The sequence below is a fragment of the Rana temporaria genome, chromosome 2, assembly GCF_905171775.1.
Source record: "Rana temporaria chromosome 2, aRanTem1.1, whole genome shotgun sequence".
NCBI lineage: Eukaryota > Metazoa > Chordata > Amphibia > Anura > Ranidae > Rana > Rana temporaria.
The window spans coordinates 220,096,627-220,114,958 of NC_053490.1; the positions used below are offsets into that span (position 1 = coordinate 220,096,627).

General features: G+C 41.1%; 1 protein-coding gene across 2 annotated transcripts in view; it reads left to right on the top strand.

The window, feature by feature from the left end:
* The window catches only part of SLC5A7 (solute carrier family 5 member 7), a 52,817-nt gene that overhangs the window by 17,319 nt on the left and 17,166 nt on the right, over positions 1 to 18,332 (top strand). For both annotated transcript variants that reach the window (XM_040336460.1, XM_040336459.1), the window contains exons 4-5: positions 8,987 to 9,142; positions 18,058 to 18,206. In XM_040336460.1, the coding sequence (XP_040192394.1) occupies positions 8,987 to 9,142; positions 18,058 to 18,206 (305 nt within the window). The remainder of the gene's footprint in view (positions 1 to 8,986; positions 9,143 to 18,057; positions 18,207 to 18,332) is intronic.

Sequence of the window (18,332 nt, forward strand, 5' to 3'; positions counted from 1 at the left end):
CAGATTCCTGGTATGTAGAGGCACCAGTGGGGGGCTCAGGATAATCCCACAGTTCCCAGAACTTTGAAAAATCCCATCCCACAAAGGCATCATGTGGTAAGTGAGAGTGAGACACTAACCCTACCAGATGAGAGAGGGTACCTTTGGAGGTCTCAAAACACACTGTAGTCACAGGATACTCTCGGGTGTCCCCATGCACACAAATAACAGCTACCTTGTTATTCCCAGAGACCCCTGTAGTAACTAATTCAGCCTTTATCAGTGTCACCCAGGGCCATCTTAATAGCATCATAGGCCACTGGGCAAAGTAATGCTCTGGGGCCCCTACAATGGAGACAGCGCAGGTAAACAGACCAGATAACCCCCCCAGCACTCTGACCCCTCTACACCCCAGATATCCCCCAGCACTCTTATCCCTCTACACCCCAGATATCCCCCCAGCACTCTGACCCCTCTACACCCCAGATATCCCCCCAGCACTCTGACCCCTCTACACTCCAGATATCCCCCCAGCACTCTGACCCCTCTACACCCCAGATATCCCCCAGCATTCTGACCCTACTACACCCCAGAAATCCCCCCAGCACTCTAATCCCACTACACCCCAGATATCACCCCAGCACTCTGATACATCTACACCCCAGATATCCCCCCAGCACTCTGACCCCTCTACACCCCAGATATCCCCCCCAGCACTCTGACCCCTCTATACCTCAGATATCCCCCCAGCACTCTGACCCCTCTACACCCCCGATATCCCCCCAGCACTCTGACCCCACAACACCCCAGATATCCCCCCAGCACTCTAATCCCACTACACCCCAGATATCCCCCACCACCACTCTGATCCCTCTACACCCTAGATATCCCCCCAGCACTCTGATCCCTCTACACCCCAGATATCCCCCCAGCACTCTGATCCCTCTACACCCCAGATATCCCCCCAGCACTCTGACCCCTATACACCCTGCTTTGGGGAAAGTTCAGGGGCCCCCATGCAGCTGGGGCCCCCGGGCAGTGCCCAGGTGTGCCCTCTCATTAAGACAGCCCTGGTGTCACCAGACTACCTGAATCCAGCAACACAACAACATTTTTACCATTAATACACATCTTGCATAAATGTTTCTCAGTTCCCCGAATAGCAGTGCATGCGTCTGTCGCAAACAGCGACTGACGTCTGTCCCTTAGAAAGTCGCATTGCGTGGGTTCATCCAGAACCGGACAATTTGCTGCAATGTGTCGCTCTTGCCGGCAGCGATAGCAAAAAATCCTTTTTGCTGCCTCTTGAGGTCTTGACTTCCTGGGCTGTTCTCACCAGACACTAGGGAGAACCCCCACCCTCTCACTCTCTCCACCCTCACCCCTTGGAATCATCTTACCCGCCACTGGGGATGGTCTGGTCTTAGGGTGGAAAATCCGTGAGTCTCTGGAAGAGGCAGTCAGGTTCTCTGTAGCCAAGTACCTCTCAACAAGATACACAAGCTTATCGCCCGTTTCTGGGTCTCCATGGCTTACCCACTTTTGGATGGGAGTAGGAAGAGCTCTAAGGAAGCGATCCATCACAACACAGTCCACAATCTTTGGTGCAGACAAACTTTCTGGCTGTAGCCACTTCCTGCTCAGGTGAATGAGATCATACATTTGAGATCTGGGGGTTTTTCAAGCCGGAAAGTCCAGTTATGCACACGCTGAGCACTGACAGCCAGGGTGACACCCACCCGCGCCAAAATTTCAGTTTTTAGCACCACATAGTATTTTGTTTGGTCAGACTATAAGTCATAATAAGCCTTCTGCGATTCCCCAGTTAACAGAGGGGCCACTAGTCCAGCCCACTACTCCTTGGACCATTTTTCCCTTTCAGCAGTCCTTTCAAATGTGGTCAAAAACACCTCTGGATCATCCTCTCCAGTAATTTTTGTCAGTAAACGACTCACCCCAAAGGATGCGGTATTAGTGGGACCACTTGCCTCACTTAGTCTGCGGACGTTGCTGCATTAAAGTCTCCATTTGTTGTAGTCTCTGCTTTTGCTTCTGCAACAGGTCTATAAAGCGGGCCTCAGATTGCTGCTGAGCTTGTTGGTGAGCTTGCTGCTGGGCTTCGAGTCTCTGTTGCAAAGTTGCATTTGTCTGCTGCTGGGCTGCAAGGCTCTGTTGTTGAGCTGCAAGGCTCTTTTGCAAACTTGCATTTGTCTGCTGCTGATTGGCATTTGCTAGAGCCAGCTGTTTCAGTATCTCCTCCATGCTGGCCTTTTAAAAAAACTGCCACTGGTTCTCCACCAACTGTGAGGGGGTTAGCCCCTCAGCGGGTGTGTGTGACCCCCTGGATGGGTTCAGCACACAAAAACAATTAGGCACAGCAGACGGTAGTAGGAGGAAAACAAAATGGTGCAGATTTTATTTGAACTATATACAAAACAAATGTGACAGAAACAAAAGAAATACAAAAATAAACCCTGGTCACTTGACCGCTTACTAAACACATCGGTGTCCCTAACTAACGCCTGGGTACAGCCTAGTACTGCCCCAGTCCCTAACTCCCTGCTGGTTAGAGTTTTGGTAATAGTAGCCACACAGGCTTTGTCTCACCGCACAGAGAACACTCCCCAGACTATTCACACAGGTCTGGTTCCAGGTTGGAGCATATCTCTTAGCATGCTGGGAGTTTTTGTAGAGGATCTAACGAGCCCACCTGATACAGCTGGGCTCATCAAGTCCTCCCAGCAGGACTCCCAGCACTCCCCCTAGAGGTACAAACTGGCATAAAGCCTGAACCTAGGAAAAATATATACAGCATCTTGTATGCAACCAGGGGATTTAACCTGCCTACTGTCACACTATGTAGATGAGATCGCATGTGTATTTTAGGGCATAAATTACCCCCTAATACCTTATAAAATAAAATACCTTATAAAATATGTTCTTTGATTGTTGGGGTTAATAAATTCCTTTCTTATTTTAAATATTTTTGGGGACCTTTGTGCAGCAATATCACCTACCACATCCATAAAAACCTTTCATATCCCAAAACATGGGTTTGCCATTTGTGGGCAAATGTACTATATTCTTAACAACCATGTTTAGGGACTTTTTTTGTAAAGTAGCTAGGTAGGTTTGGAAGGGAGGAGCCTATATGAGTGTCTTGTTTTAAAATATCCCAATGTCTATTTATAATTTTCTCTACTACCTTGTGTTGAATATTACAATCTATCACAACAGTGTACTACATCTTTTCATTCTCATGTGTTTCTTTATTTTTTATTAATTTCTCTCGATATATATTTTTAATCTTAGCCCATTCTTTGTAAAGGAAATCTTTATCATAACCCTTTTCCAGAAACATATCAGTTATTTTGGCTGTCTGGTCATGGAAATCTATTTCCCTAGAACAATTTCTCTTGACCCTCATGTATTGATTGACCTCTAGGGATATTACTTAGCCAACTTCTATGGCTGGTTATGGGTATATATGAATCAGTTTCCTTAAAGAACGTTATTTGTAATCAAAATGTTATTCTTCTTTTCTATTACCAATTCTAAAAATTGTATATTTGTATTGCTAATTTCCTAGGTCAATGTGATATTTCTGTCATTGAGATTGAGGTTCTATAGAAGGGATCTAAGCTCTATCATTTCATCCTTCCATATGATAATTATATTGTCTATATAACATTTATAAAGAGTTAAATTATTATTATATTTCAACAATAGGCTCTCCTCCTCCCATTTTGCCATATAAAAAAAAACTTAATTTGTAATATGTGCCCCCATATCAAAAATTGTTGTGTTCCAAACAACATTTTAAACTCTTTAGGATAAACTTATTTTCTTTTTTTAGTGTGTTCTCCATATTTTTAAGTGCCCATCTTACTGCTTTAATGGCCCCTTCATGGTCTATATTAGTATAAAGCGATAACACATCTGCTGTCCCCATCACTGGTACCGCACCCACATCCAATTCCTGTAATAACACATGTTTAGTGTCTTTAAACAAAGCTCTTGTCTTCAATACAAATGGTTGTAGGTGTAGATCTATTTATTCTATTCTAGTTTATGTATTGTGATATATTCATCTCCACATATGCAAACATATTGAAATTGTGTTGATTGACCTCATTAGTCCTGGGTGTGGGTCTGCTCTATGTGACAAGCAGGCTGTAGTATTAACATATTGCCGCAATACAGACAAAAAATTGAATTGGCGGAGCGGGAATAGGATAAAAGGAGAGCGTCTTGTCTAACAATAGGAATCCCCTGCTGAGTCACGTGACCCTGTGATGTAACGTGTAGGGGAGGGGCAGATGTTCTGATGAGATGCTTTAAATTCCCTCTGATCAGCACAAATTTGTTGGTGCCTTGGACTCTACACTTTTACATGCTGTATAAAGGTGGTGTACTAGAGCACCTTATAAATGTGAGTTTGATAACATCATTTTAATAAACGTTACTGGTTTTAAAAGATGTAAGCACTATTTGGAGCTCCTTTTCTTTTCATATATATCGAGCAATGGTGGAGGAAAACTGACAAAATGGTAAGGAGGAAAACACGATTTGTTCGTCCAGGGTGACTAAAAAGCTTTTTTTGACCAAACTTAAATGTGAGGTCACACTTCATTAGGTGAGTGCATACCTAATGTGGGAGCACTGTGGTAAATTAATATAAAGCACGATTGAGGATTTGTAAAGATTCAGCAAGCCACATCTTTATTTTTGAGTTTCATTTAAACTTTAACTTGATTGCACTGAAGCACTGGATGTGTTTATTTGGACTACTATAAGAAGGATTCTAACTAAATTAACTATTATTGGCACATGTTTTATTTGATCTACACAATAAGAGATATGTAATTTGTATAAATATATTATATAGGTTTACGTTTAATAGCACAGCAATACTTTAAGTTATTGGCATAACAAATGTTTTGTTAATCATTTTAATGCTAATTCAATCAACTATGTGTTCAATAACTAAACTGTTGCTGTAAAAAAAAGACCACAAGAAAAATAAGTGGAGGAAGTTGTGGGGAAACAAATGCTCACAGATGAATTGCAGAGTGCAGTGACTCAATACAATTAGGATTTATTTTACTCTTTGCAGATAGGAGTGGTGATCACCAAAACTGCAGTGAACTCAATGATCTCCATGAATTACTACACTATAAGGTTATTGCATTTTGCAATACTTATCAGCAGTGAGGGTGGAGTTTAGGATTTGGTATGTTATGAGTAGGGATGAGCCTGTTCGCTCGTTCGGTGAACAGCAAACAATTTGGGGTGTTCCCGGCAAATTCGAAAAGCCACGGAACACCCTGTAAAAGTCTATGGGAGAAATCTCAAGTGATAATTTTAAAGGCTTATATGCAAGTTATTGTCATAAAAAGTGTTTGGGGACCTGGGTCCTGCCCCAGGGGACATGTATGAATGCAAAAAAGTTTTAAAAACTGAAGTTTTTTCAGGAGCAGTGATTTTAATAATGCTTAAAGTGAAACAATAAAAGTCAAATATTTCTTTAAATTTCGTACCTAGGGGGTGTGTATAGTATGCCTGTTAAGTAGCACTTGTTTCCCGTGCTTAGAACTGTCCCTGCACAAACTGTCATTTCTGAAGGGAAAAAAGTAATTTAAAAGTACTCGCAGCTATAATGAATTGTCGGCTCCCGGCAATACAGAGAAAAGTCATTGATAGTCATTGATAAAAAAAAATGCGTGGGGGTCCCCCAAATTCAATTACCAGGCCCTTCAGGTCTGGTATGGATATTAAGGGGAACCCTGCATCAAATAAAAAAAATGACTTGGGGTTCCCCCAAATATCCATACCAGACCCTTCAGTTCTAGTATGGATAAAACCTGTGTTATGGGAAACCTGCTTACATCAGAGGGGGGCGGGGTCACCCGTCACGTGACTGAGAAATCCTGGGTTTCCCCTTGCGTCAGAGGGGGACGGAGTCACGTGACGGGTGGCCCGCCCTCAGCTACATAAGACCTGTCAGGCGGCTGCGGCGACAATATTCCCAGGGGGGCTCTGGTGGAGACAGGATGCGCTACGCTGGACATCCCTGGAGCCTGGACCTGGATAGAGAGGAGATCATCCATCGCTGGACCCCGGAGAGGAGAGCATCCATCGTACCGACAGCGTTGGAGTGGAGACAGGGAGTGGATTACCACCGCTGGGATCTTTTTTTTATTTTTAATAAAGGACTTATCCCAACGGGGTCTGTGTGTTTTTTTTTACACTTTCTGGTAGGGTTACAATGTACCCCATTACCAATTCACATTGGGGGTGCCGGGATCTGGGAGTCCCCTTTGTTAAAGGAGTCTTCCAGATTCCGATAAACCCCCCCCCGCCCGCAGACCCCCACAACCACCGGGCAAGGGTTGTGAGGATGAGGCCCTTGTCCCCATTGACGCCATTTATTTTTTTGGGTGGAGTTACCCTTAAAATCCATACCAGACCTGAAGGGTCTGGTATGGATATTTGGGGGGAACCCCACATCATTTCTTTTTTTTATTTTGACGCAGGTTTCCCCTTAATATCCATACCAGACCTGAAGGGCCCGTTTAATTGAATTTAGGGGGACCCCCACGTACTTTTTTTTTTTTTTTATCAAGGACTTTCAATGGCTTTTCTCTGTATTGCCGGGAGCCGACAATTCATTATAGCCGCGAGTACTTTTAAATTACTTTTTTTCCTTCAGAAATTACACTTTTTGCAGGGACAGTTCTAAGCACGGGAAACAAACGCTACTTTACAGGCATACTATACACATCCCCTAGGTACGAAATTTAAAGCAATATTTCACTTTTATTGTTTCACTTTAAGCATTATTAAAATCACTGCTCCCGAAAAAACAGCAATTTTTAAGACTTTTTTTTGCATTGATACATGTCCCCTGGAGCAGGACCCAGGTCCCCAAACACTTTTTATGACAATAACTTGCATAAAAGCCTTTAAAACTAGCACTTGAGATTTTTCATGTTCGAGTCCCATAGACTTTAACGGTGTTCGGATGTTCTAACGAATCTATTGCCTGTTCGCATGTTCTGATGCGAACCGAACTGGGGGGTGTTCGGCTCATCCCTAGTTATGAGGCATGGGTCTAGCTTAGATAGTGTAACCATTCTATCTGACTTATTTGGCAACAGCAGTCCCCTTTCCTTAACGTTTCAGTAAGCCTTGTCCCCAGTTGCAAAAAGTATTGGCCAATGGTCAATTCACCATCTAAAGACAGGATCTGAACTTTTTAATGGTCATTGTCAAGGCGATTGTCAAACTGATCACCGTGGCCTATGAAAGGATATTGAAGTGGAAATATACAGGGGTCCTGCTCACAGACATTTACACGTTATAAACTAACGTTGTGAGTAATCTACTAGTTTTTTTCAGCTACTTTCAGCTCTTTGTGTTCCATTTTTACATCCATCAACCACTGTAAGAATGCACATTGAATGAGGCCAAAGTATGTCTTATTGGCTATTAAAGCAAACAGATATATAGATAGTTCAAATGTTCTGCCAGTCTTGTGATATGCACTGATTTACATGTTGCACAGACAGAAAGGTGACACTATAGTTCCTAATTCCATTTCACCCTACTTTGTCACCTGTCAGCTTCCTAAATGATCAGTGAATCAGCATCATCACCACTATCCAGTTAGCATGGTGCTGACCTAGTATACAATAAAGCTAAGCGAAAAAGTAAAGCAGATCCCGAAATCTGTAATGCTAAACCTAGAAGTAACAGTGACCTTACTGACTGACTGAGGTTGTGTATCACATGAACATATTTAATAAACAAAAATCATCATTTAAAAACTGTATATTTACTCGGGTTATCTTTGAATAATAGTAAAACTTGTTTGATGATCTGAGACATTTAAGTGTGACAAATATGCAAAAAAAATAGGAAAGGGCCAAATACTTTCTCACAACACTGTATATGTATGTTCTAAAATTCTGTATTAACCACTTCCCTGCCACGCATAGACATATGACGGCGGCAGGAACCCTTTGTCCCTCCAGGCCGTCGTCCTATGACGTCTTTTACCTCCCGAGCCTCTAGGGGGCGTGTGCCATCACTCGGCATCCAATGTGCGATGTCCGCCGGGCACCCGCGTTTGCCCGTGAACACAGCAGGACTGGGGATCTGTGTGTGTAAAAGGAGAGGAGACCGATCCGTGCGTTCCCAGTACAGAGGAACACCGATCAGTCTCCTCCCCAGTTAAAATCATTCCCTAGGATACACATTTAACCCCTTCCTCGCCCCCCTAGTGTTAACCCCTTCCCAGCCAGTCACATTTACACAGTAATCAGTGCATGTTTACAGCTCTGAACACTGTATAAATGTGAATGGTCCCAAAATAGTGTCAAAAGTGTCCGATGTGTCCACCGCTATAACACAGTCACGATAAAAATCGCAGATCACCGCCTTACTAGTAAAAAAAAAATAACAACAAAAATGCCACAAATCTATCCCCTTTACCAAAAATATGTAGAAGAATACATATCGACCTAAACTGAGGTTTTTTTTTTTTTTTAGTTGGATATTTATTATAACAAAAATTAAAAAATATTGTGTCTTTTTCAAAATTTTCGCTTTTTTTGTTTATAGCGCAAAAAAATAAAAACAATAGAGGTGATCAAATACCACCGAAAGAAAGCTCTATTTGTGGGGAAAAAAACTATCAAAATTTCATATGGGTACAGTTTTGCATGACCGCACAATTGTCATTCAAAATGTAACAGCGCTGAAAGCTGAAAATTAGTCTGGGCAGGAAGGGAGTGGAAATGCCCTGTATTGAAGTGGTTAAATTAAACAAATTTTTATTTGACAAAGAAATTTATTATTGGAATTGTTACATACAGTACATGCACCATGTACTGTTTTTTTTTTTTTTGTGTGTGTGTGGTTCATTTACAAGACTTTATTACTAAGGCAAAATCTTGTTAGATAGTTTTGTTTACAAAATGGCTAAGCTATTGTATTTCTTTAGGTGGTCTGTTCTTTGCAAAGCCTATGCGGTCCAAAGGATATGTGACCATGCTGGATCCTTTCCAGCAGATATATGGAAAACGAATGGGAGGTTTGCTTTTCATACCTGCACTGATGGGGGAGATGTTCTGGGCTGCTGCCATACTCTCTGCTTTAGGTAAGAATAATACACAGATTCTACACATTTCCTACAAAGGCTTAATATCAGTAGGCATTTTTCCTAAATTTGTTGACATGTGCATATACCGTATGCTAGATTTGAAATCATTAAAATTAACACTGTGTTTTAAGGCTACATGCACGCTAAATGTTTGGACCATGTGCATCAAATCCCAATGTTTTCTTGCATCTGGGAGACACTAATGCAGTGTCTTACTCCACTGCCTGCAGCCTGTCAAAGTCTATGACAGGCTGAAGTATGCGGCAGCTGGGCACTCTACCAAGTGGTACTCGTGTTAAGGGCCATATCCATTTAGGGATGCCTGAAATGTAGAATATCCGCGTTTCAGGCATACAGCCCTGAACACATATGGCCCTTAACACGAGTACCACTTGGTACAGCATCAAATCGCAGCATGTTTAAGCCTGTCATAGACTTTGACAGTCTGCAAGCCGCAGGGCTGGACGCTGCACCTGTGCCTCCCCGACACATCAAAACATCAGGATTGGATGCACATGAGCTAAATACCCAGTGTACATGTCACTTTAAAAAGCTCGGTATTTAAGCCAGGGATCCTCAAACTATGGCCCTCCAGCTGTTGCGGAACTACACATCCCATGAGGCATTGTAAAACTCTGACATTCACAGACATAACTAGGCATTATGGGAATTGTAGTTCCTGAACACCTGGAGGGCCATAGTTTAAAGACCCCCGATTTAAACAATCAAATTAGGATGACCACGTTTGGAAAATTATAATACAGTTTGTAAAGTAGAAAGCACAGTTTGAAGATGTACAAAGTAAATATGGCTGCTTCTAAATACGTGTATGAATACAAAATATATACATTTACATATATCTAACATAGGCTCACCCAAGTAAATTAAACATAGTCCGCTATACAGAATTTCACTATACTCCAGTAAACAGTAATCAGTTCTTTGACTTTAAATATAGTCAACGAGTGAAATGGCAATAAGTAACGTGAATAACCCTTATGAACAGTACAACCTATAAATAACTATACTGTCTTATGTGCCTAAGGAAAATGAGGTTGTTCCAGTATCTGCCTTTCTAGAAGGAAGAAGAGTGGCAGTTTATGATAGCATAGACTGCTACAGCCAGTCCATGCCCAGTTCTGCTTCCTCACTGTCCTCTTCATCTGTGTTCAGTGGCACAAACTGAGACCTGGTTATTGGACATGATCTCTGATATTTTGAGTAGGCTGTGGATCTGGTTGTTGAGGCACATGAACTGCTTCTGATAGGGCGGTAGGTGATTATGGTACTAGGTCTTTAGAGGGCCCGTACTTCGTTCTGAGAGGATCTGATATACTGGTAGTCCTGGCAGCTGCTTACAGATAATATAAGGCTTTGACGTCCAGCGATCAGCCAGCTTGTGTTTCCCAGGGGTACCTAAGTTCCTCAGTACCACTCTGTCACCAGGATGCAGATCATGTACCCTCACTTTCAAGTCAAATTGTATTTTGTTTCGCTGCCCTCGGGCATCTGAGGCAGCCTGAACTCTCTGATATGCTGCTTTTAGACTTTTCCTTAAGAGGTTAACATATCATCTGTGGAACATCATCAAAGTATGGTCCAGGAATGTGTTGAATGCCAAGTCAACTGCCAGTCGAGCTTTTCTTTCAAATATCAGCCTGTAAAGTGAGTGGCCTGTGGCATAATTTTTGGTAATGTAGGCATGTGCGATGGCTGCAATATGCTTACTCCAAAACTACTTCTGCTCTGAAGTAAAAGCCCCAAGCATATGTAAGAGGGTGTAATTAGTCCTTTTTGGCTGATGGTTTCCTTGAGGGTGGTAGGGAGCTGTTCTTGATTTCTGTATACCCCAAAAGCCTTTTGTGTATATATATATATATATATATATATATATATATCACAAACTGTAACAGCTCTGGTGAACGGAGTGAACCACAACTGCGGCTAGCCAGGATTTCAATGCACTTCTTTATGTGAGAATTCAGTATTGGGCCCCAGGCGTCACTCCACGCAAACAGGAGTTTGGGGGTTCTCTACATCATGTCTCTCTCACATAAAGAAAAGCGTTGATCTACTAAGGTTGGACGCATTACAACATGCGACCAGAGCTTAGCGTTTAAAATTATAACATACACTTGAAGATTCCGATGCACTTCTATATGCAAGTGATTATCAGTAGGGGACCCCAGGTGTCACTCCACGCAAACAGGAGTTTGGGGGTTCTCTACATCATACCACTTAAACATATAGAAAAGCATTAGGCCACTAAGGGAGTTGGTATGAAAATACCATCAACCCTTAGCATAGAAAAGTTAGAGCGAACATGTTCAGCAAGTTAGGGCAAGGCCCATAAACAAATGACACTTAAGCCAAGCACGTAGTAAATAGGAGTTGTAGAGACAACTAATAGTTGCATGTGAGAGGCAAATATAGCTCAGGTAATTTTGAGAGTAGATGTCCCTTTAAGATGTTCCTCAGCAAAAAGCCATAGACATAACAGTTAGTCCCAAGCGGTATTTTAATAGCTACACGCCATAATAAATAACAGCAATTGTTTTAGGTGGAATATATGCAGCAGTTCTTCCTATAGTACTACAAGTGAAACAATTGCTACTTATCCGTTTGCAGGGCTTGAGTGTAGCGACAAGGAATTCCATAGTGTAGGGTGTCGGCAAGGAAGGTCTTGAAGGTTGTCCCCAGCAATGGCAATGTGAAGTAGCCAAGGTAACAGCAGAAATGCTGGAGTTGCAGCTTGGTGAAGTTTTGCAGCATGGGGAGCGATGGCACCAATAATTATAGCGTGGCCGAGCTACGGCTGACACCAATAGAATGGTGTGCAGTCAGCACACCGCTCTGTTTATAGCATCAAGGCAGCTGCAGTGCATAAGCACTAAGTCAAAGAAACCGCCGTTAGTTGTGGCGCACTTCTGCGTTCCACGGTGGAGCGCACACGGCGCTGCGCAATGACGTCATTGCATGGTCGTCGCATGCGCTTCACGCCGGAATGCATTACGATGGCGCAGAGAGCGCCTGTTACACAAACACTGTAAATGCTTGTCAAGAAAAGCAAATATTTCGGCTCTGTTACCTGTAAAAGAAGAGATTTCATCTTTCCCGCAGCCTGTGCCACTAAAGGCAAACCATTTCTACTGAATGAAGCATCACTTGTGGCATGGGCACTAGGAATAGTAAGTATTTACTCTCTACTATTACAGGCAGTGGCGTAGCGTGGGGGGTGCGAGGGGGGCCGTGGCCCCAAGCGCAACATTTAGGGAGACAAAATCCCGGATCTGTTCTCCAAACATTCTATTTCCTCTGTCCCCGGTGCACCGGACACCTTCGGCTCAGCTCGGCTCCTCTGGTCCTTGGCTCCCCCCTTTCCTTCCGTTTGGCTGACCTTGAGCTTGGCCTAGGCTGGCTGTACATCCCCCCACACCGCAGGTACCACCATCTTCTGGACACAGTCGTGTCTCTGCCCATAGCCTGCAGACATTGGGTGCTACACCTCCAGACCGGGTTTCCATCCTCCCCAGCATGGCACTCTTTCATTCCGGATGTTGTTAACCCCTCCATGCCCGTAGGTTTCCAGTGGTCAATGTAGTGGGTACTGTAGTGGTCAGTGTAGTCTAAGGGGTATTGTAGTAATCAGTGTAGTGGGTATTGTAGTGGATAGTGTAGTGCAGGGATCCTCAAACTACGGCCCTCCAGCTGTTGTAGAACTACACATCGCATGAGGCATTGTAACACACTGACATTCACAGACATGACTAGGCATGATGGGAATTGTAGTTCCTGAACACCTGGAGGACCGTAGTTTGAAGACCCATGGTGTAGTGTAGTGGACAGTGTAGTGGTCAGTGTAGTGGGTATTGTAGTAATCAGTGTAGTGTAGTGGGCATTGTAGTGGTCAGTGTAGTGTAGTGGGCATTGTAGTGGTCAGTGTAGTGGGTATTTTAGTGGGTATTGTAGTGGATAATGTAGTGTAGTGGACAATGTAGTGGTCAGTGTAGTGTAGTGGTCAGTGTAGTGTAGTGGGTATTGTAGTGGTAAGTGTAGTGTAGTGGGTATTGTAGTGGGTATTGTAGTAATCAGTGTAGTGTAGTGGGTATTGTAGTGGTCAGTGTAGTGCATTGGACAGTGTAGTGTAAGTGGTGTTGTAGTGGTCAGTGTAGTGTAGTGGACAGTGTAGTGTAGTGGTTATTGTAGTGGTCAGTATAGTGTAGTGTAGTGGGCAGTGTAGTGGGTATTGTAGTGGACATTGAATGAGGTATTGTAGTGGATATTGTAGTGGTCAGTGTAGTGGGCAGTGTAGTGGGTATTGTAGTGGATATTGTAGTGGTCAGTGTAGTGTAGTGGGTACTGTAGTGGACAATGTAGTGGATATTGCAGTGGATATTGTAGTGGTCGGTGTAGTGTAGTGGATATTGTATTGGTCAGTGTAGTGTAGTGTAGTGGACAGGGTAGTGGGTATTTTAGTGGACAGTGTAGTGGGTATCGTAGTGTACAGTGTAGTGTAGTAGACAGCGGAGTGGTCAGTGTAGTGTTGTGTAGTGGACAGTGTAATGGTCAATGTAGTGGATGGTGTAGTGGTCAGGTAGGTCAGTGTAGTGGACAGGTAGGTCAATGTACTGATCAGTATAGGAATCAGGTTGGTCAGTGTAGTGGTCAGCATAGGAATCAGGTAGGGCAGTGCAGTGCAGTGGACAGGTAGGTAAGTGTAGTGGTCAATCTAGGAATCATGTAGGTCAATGTAGAGGTTAGTGTAGTGATCAGTCTAGGAATCAGGTAGGTTAGTGTAGTGGTCAGTGAAGGAATCAAGTAGGTTAGTGTAGAGGTCAGTGTAGAGGTTAGTGTAGTGGTCAGTGTAGGAATCATGTAGGTCAGTGTTGGAATCAGGTAGGTCAGTGTAGTGGACAGTGTAGGAATCAAGTAGGTTGGTATAAGGTCAGTGTAGTGGGCAGGGTAGTGGACAGGCAGGTCAGTGTAGTGGCCAGTATGGGAATCAGGTAGGTTAGTGTAGTGGTCAGGTAGGTCAGTGTAGGAATCGGGTAGGTTAGTGTAGTGATCAGGTAAGTCAGTCTAGGAATATAGATAGTTAGTATTATTGTAGGAAGGGAAGGGACTCAGGGAGTGCTAAAAGTCCGTAGGTTAGGTGATGAAAGATTTCTTGCCCTACCCCGGGCACTGACAACCTACACTACGCCACTGATTACAGGTACCATGTATTTAAAAAAAAAAAAATAATCCTGTGAGAGTAATTTGACCAGAATTTTGGAATAAATCCTATAGCACAGGTGAAAAGGACCATATATTAATATTCTATAGGTATAAAGTAATAGAGCGCTGCTATGTCAAAATTTATATAATGTGAAACTAGAACAGCTGTACCATTTAAATAGCGATCTATTCACTTTTTGTTATATAATAGGGAATGGTGAGCTAATTCAATCAGTGTATATATCGAAAACACTATATACTTCACCAAAAATTATAAACTTAAACTACATATGCAAAAATTATGTAAACCCTAAACAATAGTGATAAAACACACATAATAGTGATGTGATATATTATGGAGGTGAAGAAAGTCCCATGTAGTATTGCTGAATCCTAGGATCCTTCCTTAGACACCTTGCTCCAATAAGTGTGACTTATGGCTAAAATTCAATAATAAAAGCCACCACCGCCACCTCCAGGTGATTTGCCCAATCACTTTATATGAAGACCCCTCGGGTCCAATCCCACTTCTGGTATAATGGCCTTTAAAATTCCTGACAGGTAATACCGCTATGTCTTTGGTCCTTTTTGTCTCCTTAAGTGTTCTCAGAACAGCTTCTTCAACATTTACTCAGAGTGAAAAGATTTATGTATATAAATATATTTATGTACACTGATTGAATTAGCACACCCTTCCCTTTTAGATTAAATAACCCATTAATATTCTATTAATTCTACTACATGTATTGGCATGGATTTGTGTGTGTGCTTGCTTGCTAGCGTGCATGTGTGTGTGTGTGTGTGTGTGTGTGTGTGTGTGTGTCTAGCTATGAATTTCCCTCTGTGAAATTTTTATTGCTCTCTGTTTCTCCAATGGGAAAATTCCCCCCTCTGTTTGTCCTTGTGACCATTGTCACCAACATTTTAAAATTGTAATCAAAGTAATAGCTAAGATTAAATCATCATCAATGAGAACAAATGTTCTGGAGACACCTGTCTAATAATGGAATGCCCTTCATTTGGGGGACATTTCTTCTCATTTCCTATAATTAACTCTTAACTGTTAACCTAAACTCAAATATACCCTAAAAAGTAATTTCTCTCTAATAGGAGATATCTCTACAAAGTTTGGTGGAAAAGCTCTAGTTCACAAAAAAAAAACGAGTTACAGGCACAATGTAAAATAAAGCTAAATACATTAACTAAAACTAAAGTGATGCTTACTGACACTACACAATAATTTTGATTCCAGCAGATAGTTGAAAAAGGAGGTCAGATAGAAAGTACCACCTACCTCTTCAATGCCTGCTTTCTCAAATGGAGAATAGACAACATGCTGCAGAGGTTTAGTCAAGCAAAGTAAACACATCCATTATTTGTATGTCGGCTTTAAAAAAAAAAAGGCCCAAGGCAGAAATCTTGGAGATGGCCCTCTACGCATTGAATGTAACACCAGTGGTTTATTGTATTGTGGATATTGTAGTTTTTTTGGGAACCTTTTTATATATATATATATATATATATATATATATATATATATATATATATATATATATATATATATATATATATATATATATATATATATGTATATACCGTAAATGTATATATAAATGTTTAAACGCATACATATACTATATACTGTATACTGAATAATAATTTTTAGTACAGCAAGTCATGTTAGCTTCAATCACGTATGACATTAAAGGTAGACATCATGTAGAGACATTAATAATCATTATATAACAACTCTTTCATGTGGCTATAAATTAGGAATGGAAATTTAGTGGAGGCAAATAAGAGCCTTTACATCTTAGGGTGAAAGTGAGATTTAACCGATTTAACTTCCTCGAAAGCTGGGTCTCTAAAATAAGCTTTCATCTTATGGTTACATATATAATGTGGAGGACGTTTGCAGCTAAGACTTTATAATAGAAATTAATTTTTTGTTTTTTGTTTTTTATTTCCAACAATTTGTTCCATACTGTGAATCATTAATGTAGAAAAAAAATAAAACTAATTTGAGCTCATTTGTCTATGCAAGCAGCCACTTGTATTTGATTCAAGTGCTATTGCCCCGGGTGGCCTGGTCTTTTCCCTTTCCTTCAGACCAAGCTTAATTTGTTGCAACAAACATCATCTAGTCTAATTTCCAGCTGTGTCCTGATTAGACGTGAAACAGTAAGGTACTTATTTACGTTCTATCTGTTAATGATGACAGTAATCACAGTAATATTAGGTTACTAGATTTGGGGGGTTTTCTAAATAGGATTTGAGAATTTCTATTTGTAAAACCAGTCAAACCAAACAAATTCATTTTGTAACAAATTGTAAAAACATACATTTTTTTTGTGATAGGTCCCAAAGATGTTCAAATACAAATATTTTTAATCATATATGAAAAGGAAATACATTGAATAATAAACAGGCATATTTACTTTTTAACGTAATCAATGGGCCAAAAAAGTTGGCCACAGATAACCTGGAGAAAGACAAAAAAACCTTTATAAATGTGGTCTGATTTGCTCCAACATGGAAAAATGTCTTCTCCTGATCCCCTAAAGTAATTGGATATTCAGCAGATTTTCAGTTTTTTTCTTATCTTAATCTAGCTACCGAATCAGTTTTTTATTTTGTTTGTTTGTTGTTTTTTTTTGTCCAGCTACAGTATATGGCCAGGTTTACTTCTTAGTGAAAAAAAGTACACCTGTTTGACCACTTCAGTCTTTCACCAATTCTTGCTGGTTATCAATTTTAACATTGTTTTATAGCAGAATCTCATCCATGCAGTCCTCAAATAAACCCCAAATATCTTACCTCCTATAAGGCTTCATTTCCATGGACGTTTTTACAGCCAGTTTTTTAACAGCTTAAAAACGCCTGTCCATGTTTTTTTTTTTTTTTTTTTTGAGCTGGAGCTCAAAAACAAAGCGGTAGCGTTTTTGTGTGTTTTTTTAGTGTTTTTGAGCGTTTTTGCATGTTTTTGAGCGTTTTTACAGCTCTAAAGCTGGAGCTTCAGAACGCACTGGTCCTGGTTTTTTTTTGCAGCTTAAAAACGGCTCAGCCATCTACAGCTCAAAAAGGTTTGAGCTGGAGCTCAAAAACAAAGCGGTAGTGTTTTTGCGCGTTTTTGAGCGTTTTTACAGCTCTAAAGCTGGAGCTTCAGAATGCACTGGTCCTGTTTTGTTTTTTTTGCAGCTTAAAAACGGCTCAGCCATCTACAGCTCAAAAATGTTATAGACTAACATGGAGAGCCGTTTTTAAGCTGCAAAAAACGCTCAGAAAAGTTGGTTATAAAAATATCCATGGAAATAAAGCCTTAGGTTAAGCTTACAGGCCTGCAGTTATTGAATGAAGACTTTTGTCCCAATTTAAATATAGACACCACTTTGGCCTTGAACCCTCCATTGATACCAAACCTGTCGAGTCACAAACAATTCAAAGCATTGTTTTTTGAGATAACAGAGCTTAAATATTTAAAGATATGTGGGTATAAGCCATTTGATCCTGTTTTTTTTTTTTATTCGCCCTATTTTGTCTGTTTCTGGAGCATATCACATTTAAACCATTATGGTTAACTTTAGGAGGTATAAATATGATACCTAATCCTTCTCAGAATAGATTTGTAAACATGTTTGTTATCTTGTGTTTAACAAATCACACATTCATTCATTTTTACTATGCTTTCAAATTAGGTGCCACCATAAGTGTTATAGTGGACATTGACATCAACATTTCTGTAGTAGTGTCTGCTTTGATTGCCATCTTCTATACCCTTGTTGGTGGACTGTACTCTGTTGCTTATACAGATGTTGTTCAACTATTCTGCATCTTTGTGGGATTGGTAAGTAAAATAGTTTTATTAATATTTAATAATATTTTCACAAATGTATTTTCATTATGCCTATGCTATGTTATGCTTTTAAAGGATAGTTTGAGTACTGCCTAGCATCAGATAGGTGTCAGAGAG